This window comes from Pelophylax lessonae, assembly GCF_965119305.1.
Source record: "Pelophylax lessonae genome assembly, chromosome: 1".
Classification (NCBI taxonomy): Eukaryota; Metazoa; Chordata; class Amphibia; order Anura; family Ranidae; genus Pelophylax; species Pelophylax lessonae.
The window spans coordinates 332,149,118-332,166,509 of NC_138768.1; the positions used below are offsets into that span (position 1 = coordinate 332,149,118).

At 44.5% G+C, this 17,392-nt stretch overlaps 1 protein-coding gene across 1 annotated transcript in view; it reads right to left on the reverse strand.

Moving 5' to 3' along the window:
- PSME2 (proteasome activator subunit 2) overlaps nt 1-8,912 on the reverse strand; it is a 29,331-nt gene extending 20,419 nt beyond the window's left edge. Inside the window, exon 1 of the mRNA XM_082263270.1 lies at nt 8,680-8,912. Coding sequence (XP_082119396.1) covers nt 8,680-8,727 — 48 coding nt within the window. The 5' untranslated portion in view covers nt 8,728-8,912. The remainder of the gene's footprint in view (nt 1-8,679) is intronic.
- Nucleotides 8,913-17,392: the final 8,480 nt, after the last annotated feature.

Genomic DNA, 17,392 nt, shown 5'->3' on the forward strand with positions numbered 1-17,392 from the left:
AGTCTTAGTCCGTAGGGTGTTCACTACTAAGTTGTCCCACCCTTTGCAGCTATAACAGCTTTAACTCTTCTGGGAAGGCTGTCCACAAGGTTTAGGATTGTGTTTATGGGAATGTTTGACCATTCTTGCAGAAGCGCGTTTCTTAGGTCAGGCACTGATGTGGATGAGAAGACCTGGTTCGCAGTCTCTGCTCTAATTAATCGCAAAAGTGTTCTATTGGGTTGAGGTGAGGACTCTGTGCAGGTCAGTCAAGCCCCTCCACCACAAACTCGCTCATTCATGTCTTTATGGACCTTGCTTTGTGCACTGGTGCGCAGTCATGTTGGAACAGGAAGGGCCAACCACAAACTGCTCCCACAAAGTTGGGAACATGATATTGTCCAAAATGTCTTAGTATCCTAATGCCTTAGGAGTTCCCTTCACTACAACTAAGGGGCCAAGCCCAACTTCTGAAAAATAACCCCACACTATAATCCCCCCTCCACCAAATTATTTGGACCAGTGCACAAAGCAAGGTCCATAAAGACATGGATGAGTGAGTTTGGGGTGGAGAAACTTGACTGGCCTGCACAGAGTCCTGACCTCAATCTTATAGAACACCTTTAGGATGAATAAGAGCGGAGACTGTGAGCCAGGCCTTCTCGTCCAACATCAGTACCTGACCTCACAAATGTGCTTCTGGAAGATGGTCAAACATTCCCATAGACACTCCTAAACCTTGTGGACAGCCTTCCCAGAAGAGTTGAAACTGTTATAGCTGCAAAGAGAGGGCCAACTCAATATTGAACCCTATGGACTAAGACTGGGATGCCATTAAAGTTCATCTGCGTGTAAAAGGCAGGCGTCCCAATACTTTTGTTAATATAGTGTGTGTATATATATATATATATATACACACATACATACATATTGTATATACAGTATATATATATATATATATATATATATATATATATATATATATATATATTATGGGATACATTATAACTGCCATCCAGTCCTGATATTCACACTGCGGTGTCTGGCAGGGAGGGGGGGGGGGAGAGACTTGATTTTTCTCTGCTGCAGTAAAGTACCACTCACAGGTATTGTCCCCCACCCTGTCAATGGAGAGTGAAAGGAGAAGCAGGAGGCTGATGGGTTCATCTCTCTGCTCTCTCCAACTATCAGCATGCCCCTCACACTTTAGCACAACTTATACTTTGTGTTGTACAGTAGACTGCTAGATACTGATGCAAAGTTGGATTTGGGTGCTTATACTGTGTGCTTTTATCAAAAATGCTTTTATTGATGTATTCATTGTGTCTTTAATATTTACCTGGAGTTCACCTTAAAATCCCAATTGTAGGGGGCACATGGTTGTGGCTTGGGGGGTGACATTTTTAGGGTTCAAGGCAACATATCATCTCCTCACAACCTGTCAAACACCCTCTGAAAAGAGATACACCGCAGACTGCTTTTCAAAGGGTCAGCATGGGCTGCCACTCATGAGAATGGGTCCAAGGAGGAGAATTCTGTGCACTCTGGGGAGATTTCCACTCACTTCCTGTTGTATCTCTAGACCAGGATGTGAACGGATACCTCCTGCAGGCAGGCAGCAAAAAAGAAACTTTGTATTATGTTACCAGTGTTGTGCTTGTTTTCACACTTAAATTACAAATATGAAATAAAAATATATACAACCAAGGATGAATCCAGTTACATCCTCCTAGGATCGAAATGAGATTAAAATTATAAACAAACACTGCTACAAAAGACACATGACTGTAATATATTTACAAACTACAGTATAATCAGTACAAAGGTTCACTTTACCTTGGGAAAGGCAATGAGAGAATATTTGCTGCAGCGATAGACATAATAAGCCAAACAAAAAATAAAAAATAGCTACTAGATGAAGCAGTACTACAAAAATAATCGAGCACCGTGAGTGACACACACATCCAATTTCCAGACCTTAAAGTGTTACTAAACCCAGGAGCATGCATTCACTATATCCAGTCTCCCACAGTACACAGAACATGGAAATGCAATTATTTTAGCTAAATACCTTTTCTCATCAGCAGTATATAGCAGTCTTGTGACTTCTATCAGTGTCTAGTTAAAGCTTGTATGATTATTTTTCATTCTCCACTGACTGTCCTAAGAGAATGCAGGACCCCTGACCCTCTGTCTGGACAATGCTGATTGGCCCTGTGCTGATCACATGCACCCTCCCAAGAAAAAAAAAACCTCTCTAGTAATACACACCAAACTGGGCATGTGCAGAGTGATTCCAAAGGCTGTGTCTTATCAGGAGATGGATTGGGGACTTTGGAAGAAGGGGAGGATCAGAGAAGACAGGATCAAACAGCCTTTTTACACAATGAGGAGGATTAACCCTTTAGGTGACACAGTGAGTATAACAAGCAAGCTTTACTGCATATACAGACTGGTTGTACTGTTGTGGGTTTAGTAAGACTTTGATTGATGTCAAAATTCAGACCTTAAAGCTGTATGGATGCCAGTTATGTCGGCATACACCACTATTAAGCAGATGCAGAATATTTTTTAATAGCTATATTGTCCAGTAAGGGTTCAAAAGTTGGGGGGGAGGGGGGTGTCATTTCTATCAGAGGATAAGTGCAGTTTTATTTGTAAGCACCAGAAAGGATCGGGGGCATGGTCCAAAAGAAGATGGCGGTGAGGCTGAATCGGAAAGGAATAGTGGGCAGCTTTTACATAGTCCGTGGCCCCATCGTCTTCAGTCTGATGCCCACCACTTGTAATATTATATGTAGACTTGTCAGCAAATAGTTGGTCTGTAAAGGCCTGGAAGTAGCAAAAAGGGCTCTTTCACACTGGTAGCCAGGGGCGGTAAAAACAAGTGGCCGCCCGCCAGAATGAAAACATTACAGACTGCCAGTGCTGTACGCATGCCGCAGACATGATGCTTTGCTTCCTGGCTGCAGCAATTTCAAAATAGAAGTCCAATCAAAACAAACCTGCTCCCATCCCCATTCTAAGTCCTATACTAGATACTCCATAGAGGAACGATGAGTATACTTACCTGTTTCCAGGTCGCTCTAGTCCGGTCACATGATCTCCCCAGTGGCCGGCTTCAGTGAAGAGGAGAAATCGGCAATAATGGCTGCAATGCTTATGCAGTGACGTCACCCATAGACTTACTGTGGGGCATCCATTGTCAGCTGTCCCTCCTCTTCACTGAAGACGTCACTGGGAGCCAATCAAGTGACTGGACCCAAACCCCCCCCCCCCCAGAATAGGTAAGTATGGACATCTTTCCTCTACAGAGAGTTAGTAGAGGGCTTAGGATGGAAGTGGAAGCAGGTTTTGGACTGGACTTCTACTTGAACTCGGGCAGCACCACCTGTCAAACTCGCCCATTGAGTTCAGTTGGGCCTTACCACAACCACAAGCCTAAATCTGAACTCGCAGTTGCGGTGCAGTCCCGCAATGTAAAATTGCCATTTGACAATTTAAAAAAAAAAAAAAAAAAGACGTTAGGACTGGAGGCAGCATGCCAGCCGCTGCTATACCCCACTCTGAAAGCCAATCCACTGTGGATTACTTTTCAGACAGAGGTAAGCCTACTGCCTGTTTGAAAGAGCCCGAAGGGCTGGTTCATTTCTCTCCAGTGTTGCATTTTAGGTGTGTTTTAGTTGCGCCACCATATATATGTATTGGGACACCTGCCTTTACATGGACATGAACTTTAATGGCATACCAGTCTTAGTCCGTAGGGTTCAATATTGAGTTGGTCCACTCTTTGCAGCTATAACAGCTTCAACTCTTCTGGGAAGGCTGTCCTCAAGGTTTAGGAGTGTCTACGGGAATGTTTGACCATTCTTCCAGAAGCGCATTTGTGAGGTCAGGCACTTATGTTGGACGAGATGGCCTGGCTCGCAGTTTCTGCTCTAATTCATCCCGAAGGTATTCTATTGGGTTGAGGTCCGGACTCTGTGCAGGCCAGTCATGTTCCTCCACCCCAAACTCGCTTATCCATGTCTTTATGGACCTTGCTTTGTGCACTGGTCCAAATCATTTGGTAGATGGGGGGATTATGTTGTGGGGTTGTTTTTCAGGGATTGGGCTTGGCCTCTTAGTTCCAGTGAAGGGAACTCTTAAGGCATCAGCATACCAAGACATTTGGGACAATTTCATGCTCCCAACTTTGTGGATGGCGCCTTCCTTTTCCAACATGACTGCGCACCAGTGCACAAAGCTAGGTCCATAAAGACATGGATGAGCGAGTTTGGGATGGAGGAACTTGACTGGCCTGCACAGAGTCCTGACCTCAACCTGATAGAACACCTTTGGGATGAATTAAAGTGCCTTCTCTCCAACATCAGTGCCTGACCTCACAAATGTGCTTCCTGAAGAATGGTCAAACATTCCCATAGACACTCCTAAACCTTGTGGACAGCCTTCCCAGAAGAGTTGATGCTGTTATAGCTGCAAAGGGTGGGCAAACTCAATATTGAACCCTAGGGACTGGTATGCCATTAAAGTTCATGTAAAGGCAGGTGTCCCAATACTTTTGGTGATATAGTGTGTGTGTGTGTGTGTGTGTGTGTGTGTGTGTGTGTGTGTGTGTGTGTGTGTGTGTGTGTGTGTGTGTGTGTGTGTGTGTGTGTGTGTGTGTGTGTGTGTGTGTGTGTGTGTGTGTGTGTGTGTGTGTGTGTGTGTGTGTGTGTGTGTGTGTGTGTGTGTGTGTGTGTGTGTGTGTGTGTGTGTGTGTGTGTGTGTGTGTGTGTGTGTGTGTGTGTGTGTATGTAAAGTAGTGAGTGTACAGCTTGTATAACAGTGTAAATTTGCTGTCCCCTCAAAATAACTCAACACATAGCCATTAATGTCTAAACCGCTGGCAACAAAAGTGAGTACACCCCTAAGTGAAAATGTACAATTCAGGCCCAAAGTGTTAATATTTTGTGTGGCCACCATTATTTCCAGCACTGCCTAACCCTCTTGGGCATGGAGTTCACCAGAGCTTCACAGGTTGCCACTGGAGTCCTTTTTCCACTCCTCCATGATGACATCACGGAGACGGTGTATGTTAGAGACCTTGCGCTCCTCCACCTTCCGTTTGAGGTAGCCCCACAGATGCTCAATAGGGTTTAGGTCTGGAGACATGCTTGGCCAGTCCATCACCTTTACCCTCAGATTCTTTAGCAAGGCAGTGGTCATCTTGGAGGTGTGTTTGGGGTCGTTATCATGTTGGAATACTGCCCTGCGGCCCAGTTTGCGAAGGGAGGGGATCATGCTCTGCTTCAGTATGTCACAGTACATGTTGGCATTCATGGTTCCCTCAAGCATCTGTAGCTCCACAGTGCCAGCAGCACTCATGCAGCCCCAGACTAGTGTGCAGAGACAGAGCTGTCAGGTCCCCGCTTTTCTCTATGGGAAAATCAGATAGGAACGGACCGCCTGTCCGTTCTCATCTGATCCCATCCGATCCGCTGGACGGATGGAAAATAGGGTTTCCATCCGTCCAGATTTGACGGATCGGATCGCTTGTCCGCTAACATCCGATGCCCCATAGAGATTCATGGGGCTTCCGTTCAGATCTGCCAAATAAACTGACAGACGTATCTGAACGGTCCGCAAGTGTGAAAGGGGCCTTAGGCTGAAGATACACACTGATGATGAAAACAACAACAGGAATAAAAACATTTTCTATACACAGATTAATCTATGTAGCTAGTGCTTCTTTAATCAAAGTTCTGAGTTCTCCAATAACAAATTTTATTGTATAACATGAATCAAGCTGCACGTACAGTAACATGGCAGATTGCGAATAAATGTTGTCATCATTTTAATTACTAACCTTTGAATTACACAGGTTCAGGGGACAACCTAATGCAGGCAAGAATATGAACGCGAAACATGTACATGTATATTAGATATGTCAGTACCACGTTGTAGATAGATCAGGGTTGAGACTCAAGGCTTGAGAATCAATATGAGCAAGCTGACAATATGCAGCTTGCTAGTGCTGAATATGTTTTCCTAAAGTTGAGATCCACCTAAGAGGGGAAGCTCCGCTTGTTTGTGCCCTCCCCCCTCTCCACTGCCACACTTGGCACTTTTTGGGGTGGAGTGGGTACCTGGTTTTGACCAGGTTCCCAGGTTCTGAGCCAGACTTTTAGCCCCTCCTCCTTTCCCTCTAGTCTTCTGGGACGCATGACGGGTCCTGGAGGACTGCAGGACCATTCTTAAGGTGTGGCGCAACTCGCGCGTGCGCAGTAGAAAACAGGCTGAGAAGTCGCAAGGCTTCACTTCCTGTTTCCCTTACTAGAGATGCGAGTGCATGCACCCAAAGCCGACTGAAGAATCAGTTTGGATGAGGACATCGCTGGATCCCTGGACAGGTAAGTGTCCTTATATTAAAAGTCAGCAGCTACAGTATTTGTAGCTGCTGACTTATTTTTTTCTGGAGGAGCCTGAAGCTCCGCTTTAAGCTAGCCTGAACACTATACAATCTCTGTGCATATTCCTTTAGGCTGGCCCCACACTATACAATTGGATTGGTACAATTTCAGTACAATCTCTTTTAGATTTACCAAAGCTATATAAGAAGAGAATAAGCCTAAACAATTCTTACAATTCAATCAGGCCTTTCCTAGTACTATATAGTTGATGGTAGATCTAAGGCTCCATTCACGCTAATGCGTTTTTTCATGCTTTTTGCAGAAACTTATTTCATTTTTTTTACATGGCTTCCTATAAAACACGTTCACATCAATGCATTTTTGTGCCTCTGCGTTTTTGGAAAGGGTCAGGGACTTTTTTCCCAGCAAAATGCAACGTTTTGCATGTAATAGACTTCAATGGGCATGTATTAAAAAACGCAAGTCCTGCGTTTTTTATGCATTTTAGATGCGTTTTGCGTTTTGCTTTATTTATAATGCCCAACAACAAACTGGCAAAATAAAAAAGAACCAAAAACACATGAAAAAGCGCATAAAAAAAGCGCCAAAACCGCATGTTCTTAAACACGGAAAGGACAGTAAAAAGCACAGCTAATGCATTTTTTCATGCTTTTTGCAGAAACGTATTTCATTTTTTTAACATGGGTTCCTATGAAACACGTTCACATCAATGTATTTTTGTGCCTCTGAGTTTTTGGAAAGGGTCAGGGACTTTTTTCCCCGCAAAATGCAACGTTTTGCATGTAATAGACTTCAATGGGCATGTATTAAAAAACGCAAGTCCTGCGTTTTTGATGCATTTTAGATGCGTTTTGCGTTTTGCATTATTTAATCTGCCCAACAACAAATTGGCCAAATAAATAAAAAAAAAAAGAATCAAAAACACATAAAAAAACGCATAAAAAAAACGCATGTTTGAAAACAAGGAAAGCACAGCAAAAAGCACTGCTGAAATGCTCAAAAGCAACATGCAAAGGTGTGAATTGAGCCTAAAGGGGATTGTACAATCAGATTGTGCAATGTATTGGCACCTTTAGGTCTGGTTCTGGTGCATTCTGGTGCATTTTTTAGTGCATTTTTAGTTTTGCAGAAACACACTACATTCCATTTAACATGGTTTCCTATGGGTCACGTTCACATATGTGCATTTTATGGAAAGAGCCAGGGACCAGCAGGTTGTGTTTTTGGTTCCATAGACTTCAATGGATCCAAAACGTGTATTGAAAAATGCAAAATGCACCTGAAATATGCAAACTGCAACCTGCATAGGTGTGAACCAGGCCTTAGAGTAATATTAAGACAGACCTAAGCAATGTATTTAATTGATAGCAAATCAGTAAGGCTCTTGCACTACATAGTTGATGACAGATCTAAAGAGGATTGTATAATCAGATTGTATAGTGTATGGTCATCAGCTTTAGTAGCAGGCATGTGGATTCTAGCCTGAACCTGCATGACCTATCCTGAAAGGAAGATGTCACTGTGGACCACCATTTATAAGCGGGCAAGGCATTCCCCACCCTGCGTATAGATGCAATCTGCAGTGACAATTTCATGGCGGGATAACCCAGGCAGGGTTTGGATTAGCATCCGTACACACCTAAACTTATCCGTCCTTAATGGTAACTGAATAACCCTTTATTTTACATGGATTATTAAGATTATGCTTAGATATCACGTAGTACAGTATTTGTATTCCTCTCAATTGTCTTGTTCCTTGTGTCTTTTGGCCTTTTTATTTTGCATTGTATTGATCTATTTTTTCATTACTTCTGTATATGTATCGGGATTTATCATTTATCTGTTTGACATTCTATATTGTTACGGTACTTTCCTAACATTCAATAAAAAGTCACAAAAAAAAAATGTCAGTGCTTAAAGGGATGAGTCAGCAAACATGTTCCTCTCAAAATATGAACTATATGCAGATCACTTTTTATTACATTGCTTCGTAAATAGGCTTCTATAAGCATTGCCAGGTGTGGAAGGCCCCAAAAACGCCAGTCATTGTACAATCAGCCTAATCTAGGCCTGCTTTATGTACTTAATTCATGGCAACTTCCTGATCTAAGTACTGGGCCTGAAAGGGTTTCCATACATCACACCGATAGGTGAAATAATACATTGCCAAGGCACTATTTCTATAAAATTCCTAAATCTCTGTTTTTAATATGTTTAGGTAAACTCTAAAAGCTCCCACTCTCATACATCTACTGCAGGCCTGAAATCTGCATTAACACACACTTACCTTTTCCTTGTTAGCAGGACTGATCTTCAGAGTGCAAGCTTTAGACATGTCTGCAGGGTTTCTAAGGCCTCTTGTCTGTCTCCGTACCTGTCCTTGGACTGTCGCTGGTCACTTCTTCTACCAAGATCTCCTTTGTTTTCTCTTTTTTTTTTTGTCTTCGGCCCTTTTTTACACTCTTGTGATCTGCCAGTACTTGCTCGGTCTGTGATACTTTCAGTTTCTCTTTAAATGAACTGTGCTTTTTAGAGGAAGGCGGGTATGGGAGTGCTTAACCAAAGGGACTTTCCAGCTCTAAACGGATTATACATACGCTGTGCATGCATATCATTTAATGGTCTAGGAACAGGACGGAAAAGATAAATAATAAACCAACTTTAGGAGCTCAATTACACTTGTGCTTGGGGGCTTTAGAGAAAGGCGGTTGAGTCACGTTTTTACGTCTCTCCTAAGCTGCTAAGGCAGACGGACAGGGGTGTAGACTAGGATGACCACATTTCCAAACTGCTATTCAGGGACACCCCCCTTCACAAAAAAAGATGAGGGGGGGGGAATGTAGTCTCGGGGTTGACGGGGAATTCAGGGCCGTGTGATTTGTCAGGGGAATAACTGGTGTTAGCACTTAAATCATCCCAAAACTATGCTTGATATGGTGTCAGGATGATCAAATCACATTATTTCTATTACTACATTGTGATATATAATGAAATAGTTCAACTCACCATAATGCAGAATCAGTGGGAACCCTGAGCGTATCACTTGCCACCAGATGCAGCGTGTCACCGTCGCCTACCATCAGATGCAGCTTGTTACTTGTCAGCGTTGTCTGTCACCAGATCCAGATTGTGACTTGCCACCACTGCCTGCCACCAGATGCAGCTGCCACCGCTGCCTGCCACCGTTGTCTGCCACCAGATGCAGTGCGTTTCTTGTCACCAGATGTAGCTTAGCTTGTCATTTGCCACCATTGCCTGCCTGCCAGATGCAGTGTGCCACTTGCCACGGTCGCCTGTCGCCAAATGCAGCGTGTCACTTGCTACCGCTGCCTGCCACCAAATGCAGCGTGTCACTGGCCACCGTTGACTACCACCAGATGCAGTGTGTCACTTGCCACCAGATGCAGCAATTCACTTGCCACCCATAGCCTGCCACCAGATGCAGTGTGCCACTTGCCACTCATTGTCTGCCACCAGATGCAGTGTGCCACTTGCCACTATAGCCTGCCGCCAGATGCAGTGTGCCACTTGCCACAGTCGCCTGCCACCAGATGCAGTGTGCCACTTGCCACAGTCGCCTGCCACCAGATGCAGAGTGTCACTTGCCGCCTTTGCCTGCCACCAGATGCAGTGTGCCACATGCCACCCATAGCCTGCCGCTAGATGCAGTGTGCCACTTGCTCCAATAGCTTGCAGCTAGATGCAGTGCGTCACTTGCCACCAGATGTAGTGTGTTACTTGTCACCATCACCTGCCACCAGATGCAGTGTGTCTCTTGCCACCCATAGCCTGCCACTAGATGCAGTGTACCACTTTCCACCCGTAGCCTGCCACCAGATGCAGTGTGCCACTTGTCACCCATAGCCTGCCGCTGGATGCAGTGTGCCACTTTCCACCCATAGCCTGCCACCAGATGCAGTGTGCCACTTGCCACCCAGATTAGTGTCAGGTAACCCCCCCGTATGGTGGAAGTGGTGTCAGGTTATCCCCTATGGTGATGGTGTCAGGTGGTGCAGGATAAAGAAGTATTCTTTGGTGTGACCTGGAGGTTGCAGTGACTGGGAGGAAGGACAGAAGAGCTCCAATCCATTGAACTGGCACTGACAGCTCCAGCACAGTCGGCTCTAGGTGCTCACACACAGTCTCCTGATCCATGTGACCGGAGGAAGATAGGACCCCCCCCCCCCGACCCTGGACACACATTACCCGGGTTCATGCTGGGTTCACCTGAAGATTGAGAAGGAGGTGGGTGGAGCTAAGCACTAGGCGCATACGTATGGGTAATAACTAGCCATACACACCCAGGGGGGCAACTGCTGGTAAAAATAAAAGGTTTAATTTGCACTGTAAACAGACGGTATCTGCAAACCAAAGTTAACAGAGGACATAGAGGCTGGTTTAACACAGTAATGGGCCCTAAAGATGTTAATTGAAGACCATGAGGCCGCTCTGCAGATTACTTCAGGGGCGACGTGCCGAGAGACTGCCCACGATGTAGAAATCCCTCTGGTTGAATGAGCAGTTACCGCTTCCGGAGGCACCAAGCCCTTAGCTCTATAAGCCCACTGAATGGTCTGAACAATCCAAGTTGCAATAGATCTCGAAGAGGCACACCGGCCCCTGCTCCTTCCATGGAAGAGAACGAACAGATTTTCGGACCGACTAAATGTTGGCAGGACATCCTCTTGATTTACGCGAAAATGGGAGGAAACCTTAGGGTTTGAACCCAGCATGGGAACCAGCGCTACACGATCAAGGAAGAACGTTAAAAATGGCTCTTTGCATCCTAAAGCACTGATTTTAGAGACACTGTCTACCAAGGTTATAGCCACCAGGAAGGCAATCTTAAGTGAAAGATTTTTGATGTAGAGTGGTCTTGCATGCTCCAGTTCGGTTGCTGAAAGGAAGTCTAGAACTAACGGGAAGTGCCACTTGGGGAATCTGGGTCTCCTAGGAGGCCTAAGCCTAGCAGGCTCCTCTGATGAACTGGCCTACAAGGGGATGCTTGGCCCAGGAAGTACTGGTAAAGGAAGAGGTGGCTGAAACCTGAACGCGAAGGGAGCTGACCGCCAGGGACAAGTCCAGGCCAGACTGAAGGAAACCAAGGATGTCTTGTATCTTAGGGTCGGTGAAAGAGCCAGCTACGTTGGAGGTATATTCCGTAAATTTAGACCAATTCTTTTCATACATTTTGTTGGTGTCAGGCCTTCTAGCACTTAGAAATGTAGAGATAGCCCCACTCGGACGACCTAGGACCTCCAACCTTTCCCTCTCAAGGACCAAGCCATCAGATGCAGATGTGCCAGACAAGGATGCAACACAGTTCCCTGTGACAGGAGGACCAGTCTGGAGGACAAGGGAACCGGATCCCGAAAGCTGAGTTGCGTCAATAGGGGGAACCACGGCCTGTTTAGCCAGTATCAAATTATCGCCACAATTTCTGCTTCCTCTATCCTGTAGGAATCTGAAGATGACCGGAAATGGGGGAAAGGCGTACAATTTGCAAAATCTCCACTGGTCCATCAAGGCATCCATGCCGCAAGCCTAGGGATAATGCCAACTCGTGTAGTACCTCTTCAGCTTGAAGTGGCACGGGGAGGCGAAGAAGTCTACTTCCGGGATGATCCTCAAGGATATGACCCACCTGAAGACTTCGGTGTGGAGGGACCATTCGTTGTCCAGGTGTACTCTCGAGAGAAAATCCGCCTGAACATTCTGGGCTCCAGGACGATAGACAGCTGTTAAGTCGGATAGATTTTTCTGAGCCCAGAACATGATTGGTTTCACCTCCTACAACAGAGAAAGACTGCGTGTCTCCGCCTGTCTCTTTAATGTATGAGACAGCTGTCGTGTTGTCCAATCTTAGGAGGACTGAGGACCCAGTTGATAAGTGGTGAAAGGCTTGAAGGACGCAGAATGCTGCCCGAAGCTCCAGAACATTCGAGACCACTCTGCGGGCAGGGAAGTCCCAACTGCCCAGAGCCACCTCTGACATACAGTGAGCACTCCAGCCTGAATTGCTGGCGTCGGTTGTGATTATAATCCAAGAGACAGGAATGATAGAGTGGCAATTGAGAAGGTTCTTCCGCTGTAGCCACCAAGAGAGGCTCTCCCGCATGGACAAAGTTATCCGTATGGGATGATCTTGACTTCCAGGACTCCATTTTTGGAGGAAGCCCTTCTGGAATGTCACATTCTTCACTGTGCCCACTTCACCATGGGAGCCGTGGCTACCATGGTTCCAATGACCTTCAGGCACCGTGAGGCCTGGAGATGAGGGGATGACAATGCCAGATGTATCCTGTCCCAAACCACTGGGATTTTTTCCAAGGGCTAGGAGATTGTGCCTTTGAGTGTGTGTCGAAATGGGCCCCCAGGAAAATCAGAGACTGCGTCGGCTCCAGGTGACTTTTTCCCGTGTTTAACAACCAGCCGAACTCGAGAAGACTGAAGATGAATTGAGATCTGTGCCGCAAGATTGGCTCCCAGTCCCGAGACAGCAGGTCGTCCAAGTAGTGATGGAGCCGAATGCCTTTGGACATGATTAGGGCTACGACAGCCAGTAGGAGTTTCGAAAAGACACGACGCGATGTTGTAAGCCCAAACGGGAGATAGGTAATCTGAAGGTGAACCTGGTCCATGGCGAAGCGAAGGAACTTCTGAAAATCTTTCACAATCGGAACGTGGATATAAGCGTCCTTCAGATCTATGGACACCATCCAGTCGCCCGGCTGCACCGCTTGGCGAACCCTAAAGAGTGTCTCCCTCCTGAATTTCTCTTTCTTCATGAAGGAATTCAAGTGCATTAGATCTATGACTGGTCTCCAAGAGAAGAGAGGCAAGTAAAGACCCTGAAATCTTTCATCGGCTGGGACGGGCACTGTGGAACCCTGGGCAACCAGGGAATCCAAATATGAAAAGAGAATCTGCCTTTTTTCTTCTGACCGTGGGGGGGGGGTTGTAGGTAAGAATCTCAGAATAGGAGGGCTGTTGAAAACCCAAGCATGACCGTAGGAGACTGTTTTGACGGTCCTGTGGTCCTTGATCGAGGCTTCCCTGACATGCCAGAAGAGGTGCAACTGCAAGCGAGTGACTACCAGAGCCGTCTGGACAGGCCCAATATCAAAAAGATTTAGTAGCTTCTCAAATGTCTGAAGATGCTCCCTTCGGAAACTTCTAACCAGTCAACTGGTTTTGCTTCCAGGTCTTTCTGAACTCACAACTAGGCCTATAGAGAAACACTTCTCTTGCACATTCGAGCCCTGCCTGCATTGGGCCCTCTTTCAGTCCAGCAGGCCTTGATTCTGGGGAAGGAACCCCGACCTACCGCCTGTGGCACAGGTGATGGTACTGTCTAACTTATTGCCGAAAAAGGGAGGAACCCTCAAAGGGAATCCTATACCACGCCTGCTTAGAGGCAAGATCGGCCAGCCAAGGGTACAGCCATAGGGCGTGCTTGGCCGTGACAGAAGAAAGCATGACCCGAGCTGCCAGGTGAATAATATCGATAGAGACCTCCCCCAGGAAAGCTGCCGCCGGCCTTAGCTCATGCTTGTGCTGTTCAGAGGACACCATGAGATATGTCATTAAGACCCGGTAGACCCAATATGGCCCCAAATATACATCCCCAAAGAAATCCCTGGGAAAATAGAGAAGAGCCATCTAGGATTTTCAGACATAAATCTCCTAGATATCGGATTCCTACTAGTAACAGATATTCCCCACTTAGGGATACAAGACCTTATACCCCTAGAGATGAAGGGGGTGGGAGATTTTTCAATGACCAGAGGAATTTCTTTTGGGGGAACAACTGAGGAAGACCACCCAGATACCAAGGTTGGTACAGTCAACCCAAACGACAAGGCTGGAGGGGACCACCTGGACATGCCAACCATTGGAATCCAGGTCCCATGAGAGACCAGGGATCTCCCTACCAAAGAAGAGACAGGAACCAAGTTCAATATCCAGGCGGCTACAATCAGGGGAAAACTGCGAGGCCGAATTCATGGACCACAGGATGGGAAAGAGGAAACGGACAAGAGGCAAATGGGGAGGAAAGAAGAAAAAGAAGAAGAGAGCACTAGGCACTGGGATCTTCAACTTAAATGGGGTGGAATTCACTAAGGAGGAGATATCGATTTTGGATTTAGGTCTAAAATATGCTCCTAATAAAGTTATTGATAAATTTATATTGACCTACAGAAGTTTATAAGGAAACTAAATATAATTTTTTTAATCTTAAAGGAAATTACAGACCTCCACAACCTACAGAATTTAAACATACTGGATTGAGAAACTAATCTTTGTTTAATCCTAAATTACCAGGAAATGAATGTGTGGGGGCCTTTAGGAAGAAGGTGGAGGAAGATGTTAAAAATCCAAGATAAAGGAAAAAGGGGTATTTGGAAAATGATTAATGGCAAAGAAAAGAAAAAAGACATTGTTATTAAACCAGCTGACAAGGGGGAAGGGCTGGTTATATTGAAAAAACAGGATTACGAGAAAGAGATGGAGAACCTCCTAAACGTGTCAGGGTGCCAGGAAACCAGACCAAATGAAGATGCAAGTAAAATAAAGCCATTTTATTAATGCAATAATAAAAAGTATAAAAGTAGTCAAACTCCCAAGAAAGAAGAAGACATGTGGCGCATCAATAACCCCGTGTTGGTGAGGTATAGCCAGTGGAACGTACACAGTTCAGTAACGTTCATGAAAGTTCATAAAGTTCAATATTATCAAATCCAAAAGATTCTTAATAACATCTGCCGTCCACCACACCGCGTGAGATAGTGCCACCACTCCCTTAAGGTAATACACTTACCAGAAATCTGGCAAATAAATGCGTGTCCTGCCCACCAATTTAAGGGCTGTAACAATAGCTCTCCCCAGGTTAACAGCAGCTTAATAAGCATCCATATATAAAACAAAAAATGGAAAAGACCATAGCGTAATACCGCAATCACACAAATTTATTAAAAATATATGTTCTACTCACATGTTAAAATATACAAGAAAGCATTTCAGACATCCTTCAATAGCTGAGACTGGGTCCAGGTAACGGAGGATCGTCAGAAAGCCGTCTCTACCACACGGGTCATCTGTCCAGGGACCACAATGTCACTTCTGGTCAGACGTCTAGTGTGTGTGATCAGTTCTCGTTGCCGTACAGGCTACGTCCCGACATGTTTTGTCATTGTAAATTAGTCATGGGATTGGCTGTACGGCACAGCAACGTTCTTTATATCTGCTGTAACAACAACCAATTGCCTGGCTGGTGTCCCCGCTACCTGAATCTGTGCAGATTACACACATAATACCAGTCGTAGCCTCGCAAATAATTAGTATTCAGCATCTATACAGATTAAATCAACTTAAATAAAATATAAAACAATCTATAAATAGATTAAATCACATAAGCCATAACCATAATACATTTAAAACATTAGACTATCAGTACATAATAATGGCAGTATTCAGGACAACAACACTTCATATGGTAACTTTATCATAGAGGTATAAAAACATAAATAAAAAAAAAATACCCCAAAATGTAAGAAATATATTTGTGTACATGAAAAGGCATCAATAATTACTAATAAAACAGTTCAAATCCAGTTTAATATTTAATCCTCTTGGAGTAAGGTTTTTTAATAGAAAAATCCATTTTGTTTCTCTTCGTGACAGATCCCTCACACGGTTAGAACCCCTCCATGGAGAGTACACACAATCGATGCCACAAAATTGCAATAATGTCGGGTCTCTATTATGTTTTTCCCTAAAGTATAGGGAGACACTGTGCTTTTTAAATCCTTTTCTAATATTCGCAATATGTTCTGAAATGCGAACGCGTAATAATCTCTTTGTTCTCCCTACATAATAAATTCCACATGGGCACCACAAAAAGTATACCACAAAAGTGGAATTACAGGTGATAAACTCATTGATGTTGAAACTATCACCATCAATATTAGTGAAAGAAGTTCTTCCTCTCTCATTTCTACAAACTGTTCTACAACAAATGCACTTACGGCATGGAAAAAAGCCCTGTAGATCCACATGGATCTTTTGGAGGGTCCAAAAATTTTTTTGAGCACCTGGTCACCAAAATTTGGAGACTTCCTATATATAAACTTTGGATTGGTTAGGATAACTGGTCCCAAATCCTTATCCAAAGTTAGAATATGCCAATGTTTTTGAATATACTTTCAATGTCCTTATAATGGTGATGAAAGCCAGAAATAAAACTCCATTGATGTTGGTTATTAAATTAATTTTCCGTATTATTTTTAACTTTAAGACACTCTTTTCTTGGTATCAGTGCTACTTCATTGATGGTCTTATCCAAAAAGGCCCCCCCCCCCCCCCCGCATAACCTTTCTGTAAAAATGTATTCTTTAGCAATTCTGACTGTTCTAGGAAAGTCTCTTGATTGGTACAATTGCGTTTAACTCGCAATATTTCACCCTTAGGAATATTTTTGAATCCAAGATGGATGATGGCCACTCCTGGTTGTCAGATAGCTGTTCCTATCCGTGGGTTTGAAGTACACACTAGTAGATAATGATGTTCCAGTGACCTCAATTTGTACATCCAAAAAATGGATCATGCTTTCACTCATTTTGTACTCCAGTTTAATATTATTAGTGTTACAGTTGAGGTGAGTGAGAAAATCTGACAATGATAGCTGACTACCTTCCCAGATAATCAGCAGATCATCAATAAATCGCCTATAAAGTTTAATGTGAGGTCTATGTTCATTAAACACAAATCTGTCCTCCCACTCAGTCATAAACAGGTTGGCGAGGCTGGGAGCGAATTTTTCTCCCATAGCTACACCAACCTGTTGAGAGTAGAACTGATTCTTGTACCAAAAGTTGTTATGAGTGATATAGAAATCAAGAACCTGCCCCAAAAACCTTTTTTGGATGAAAGGGTCACCCTCGTCATGCTTACTCATTGCCCAATTAAGGGACAATAGGGCATCATCATGTTGTATTACA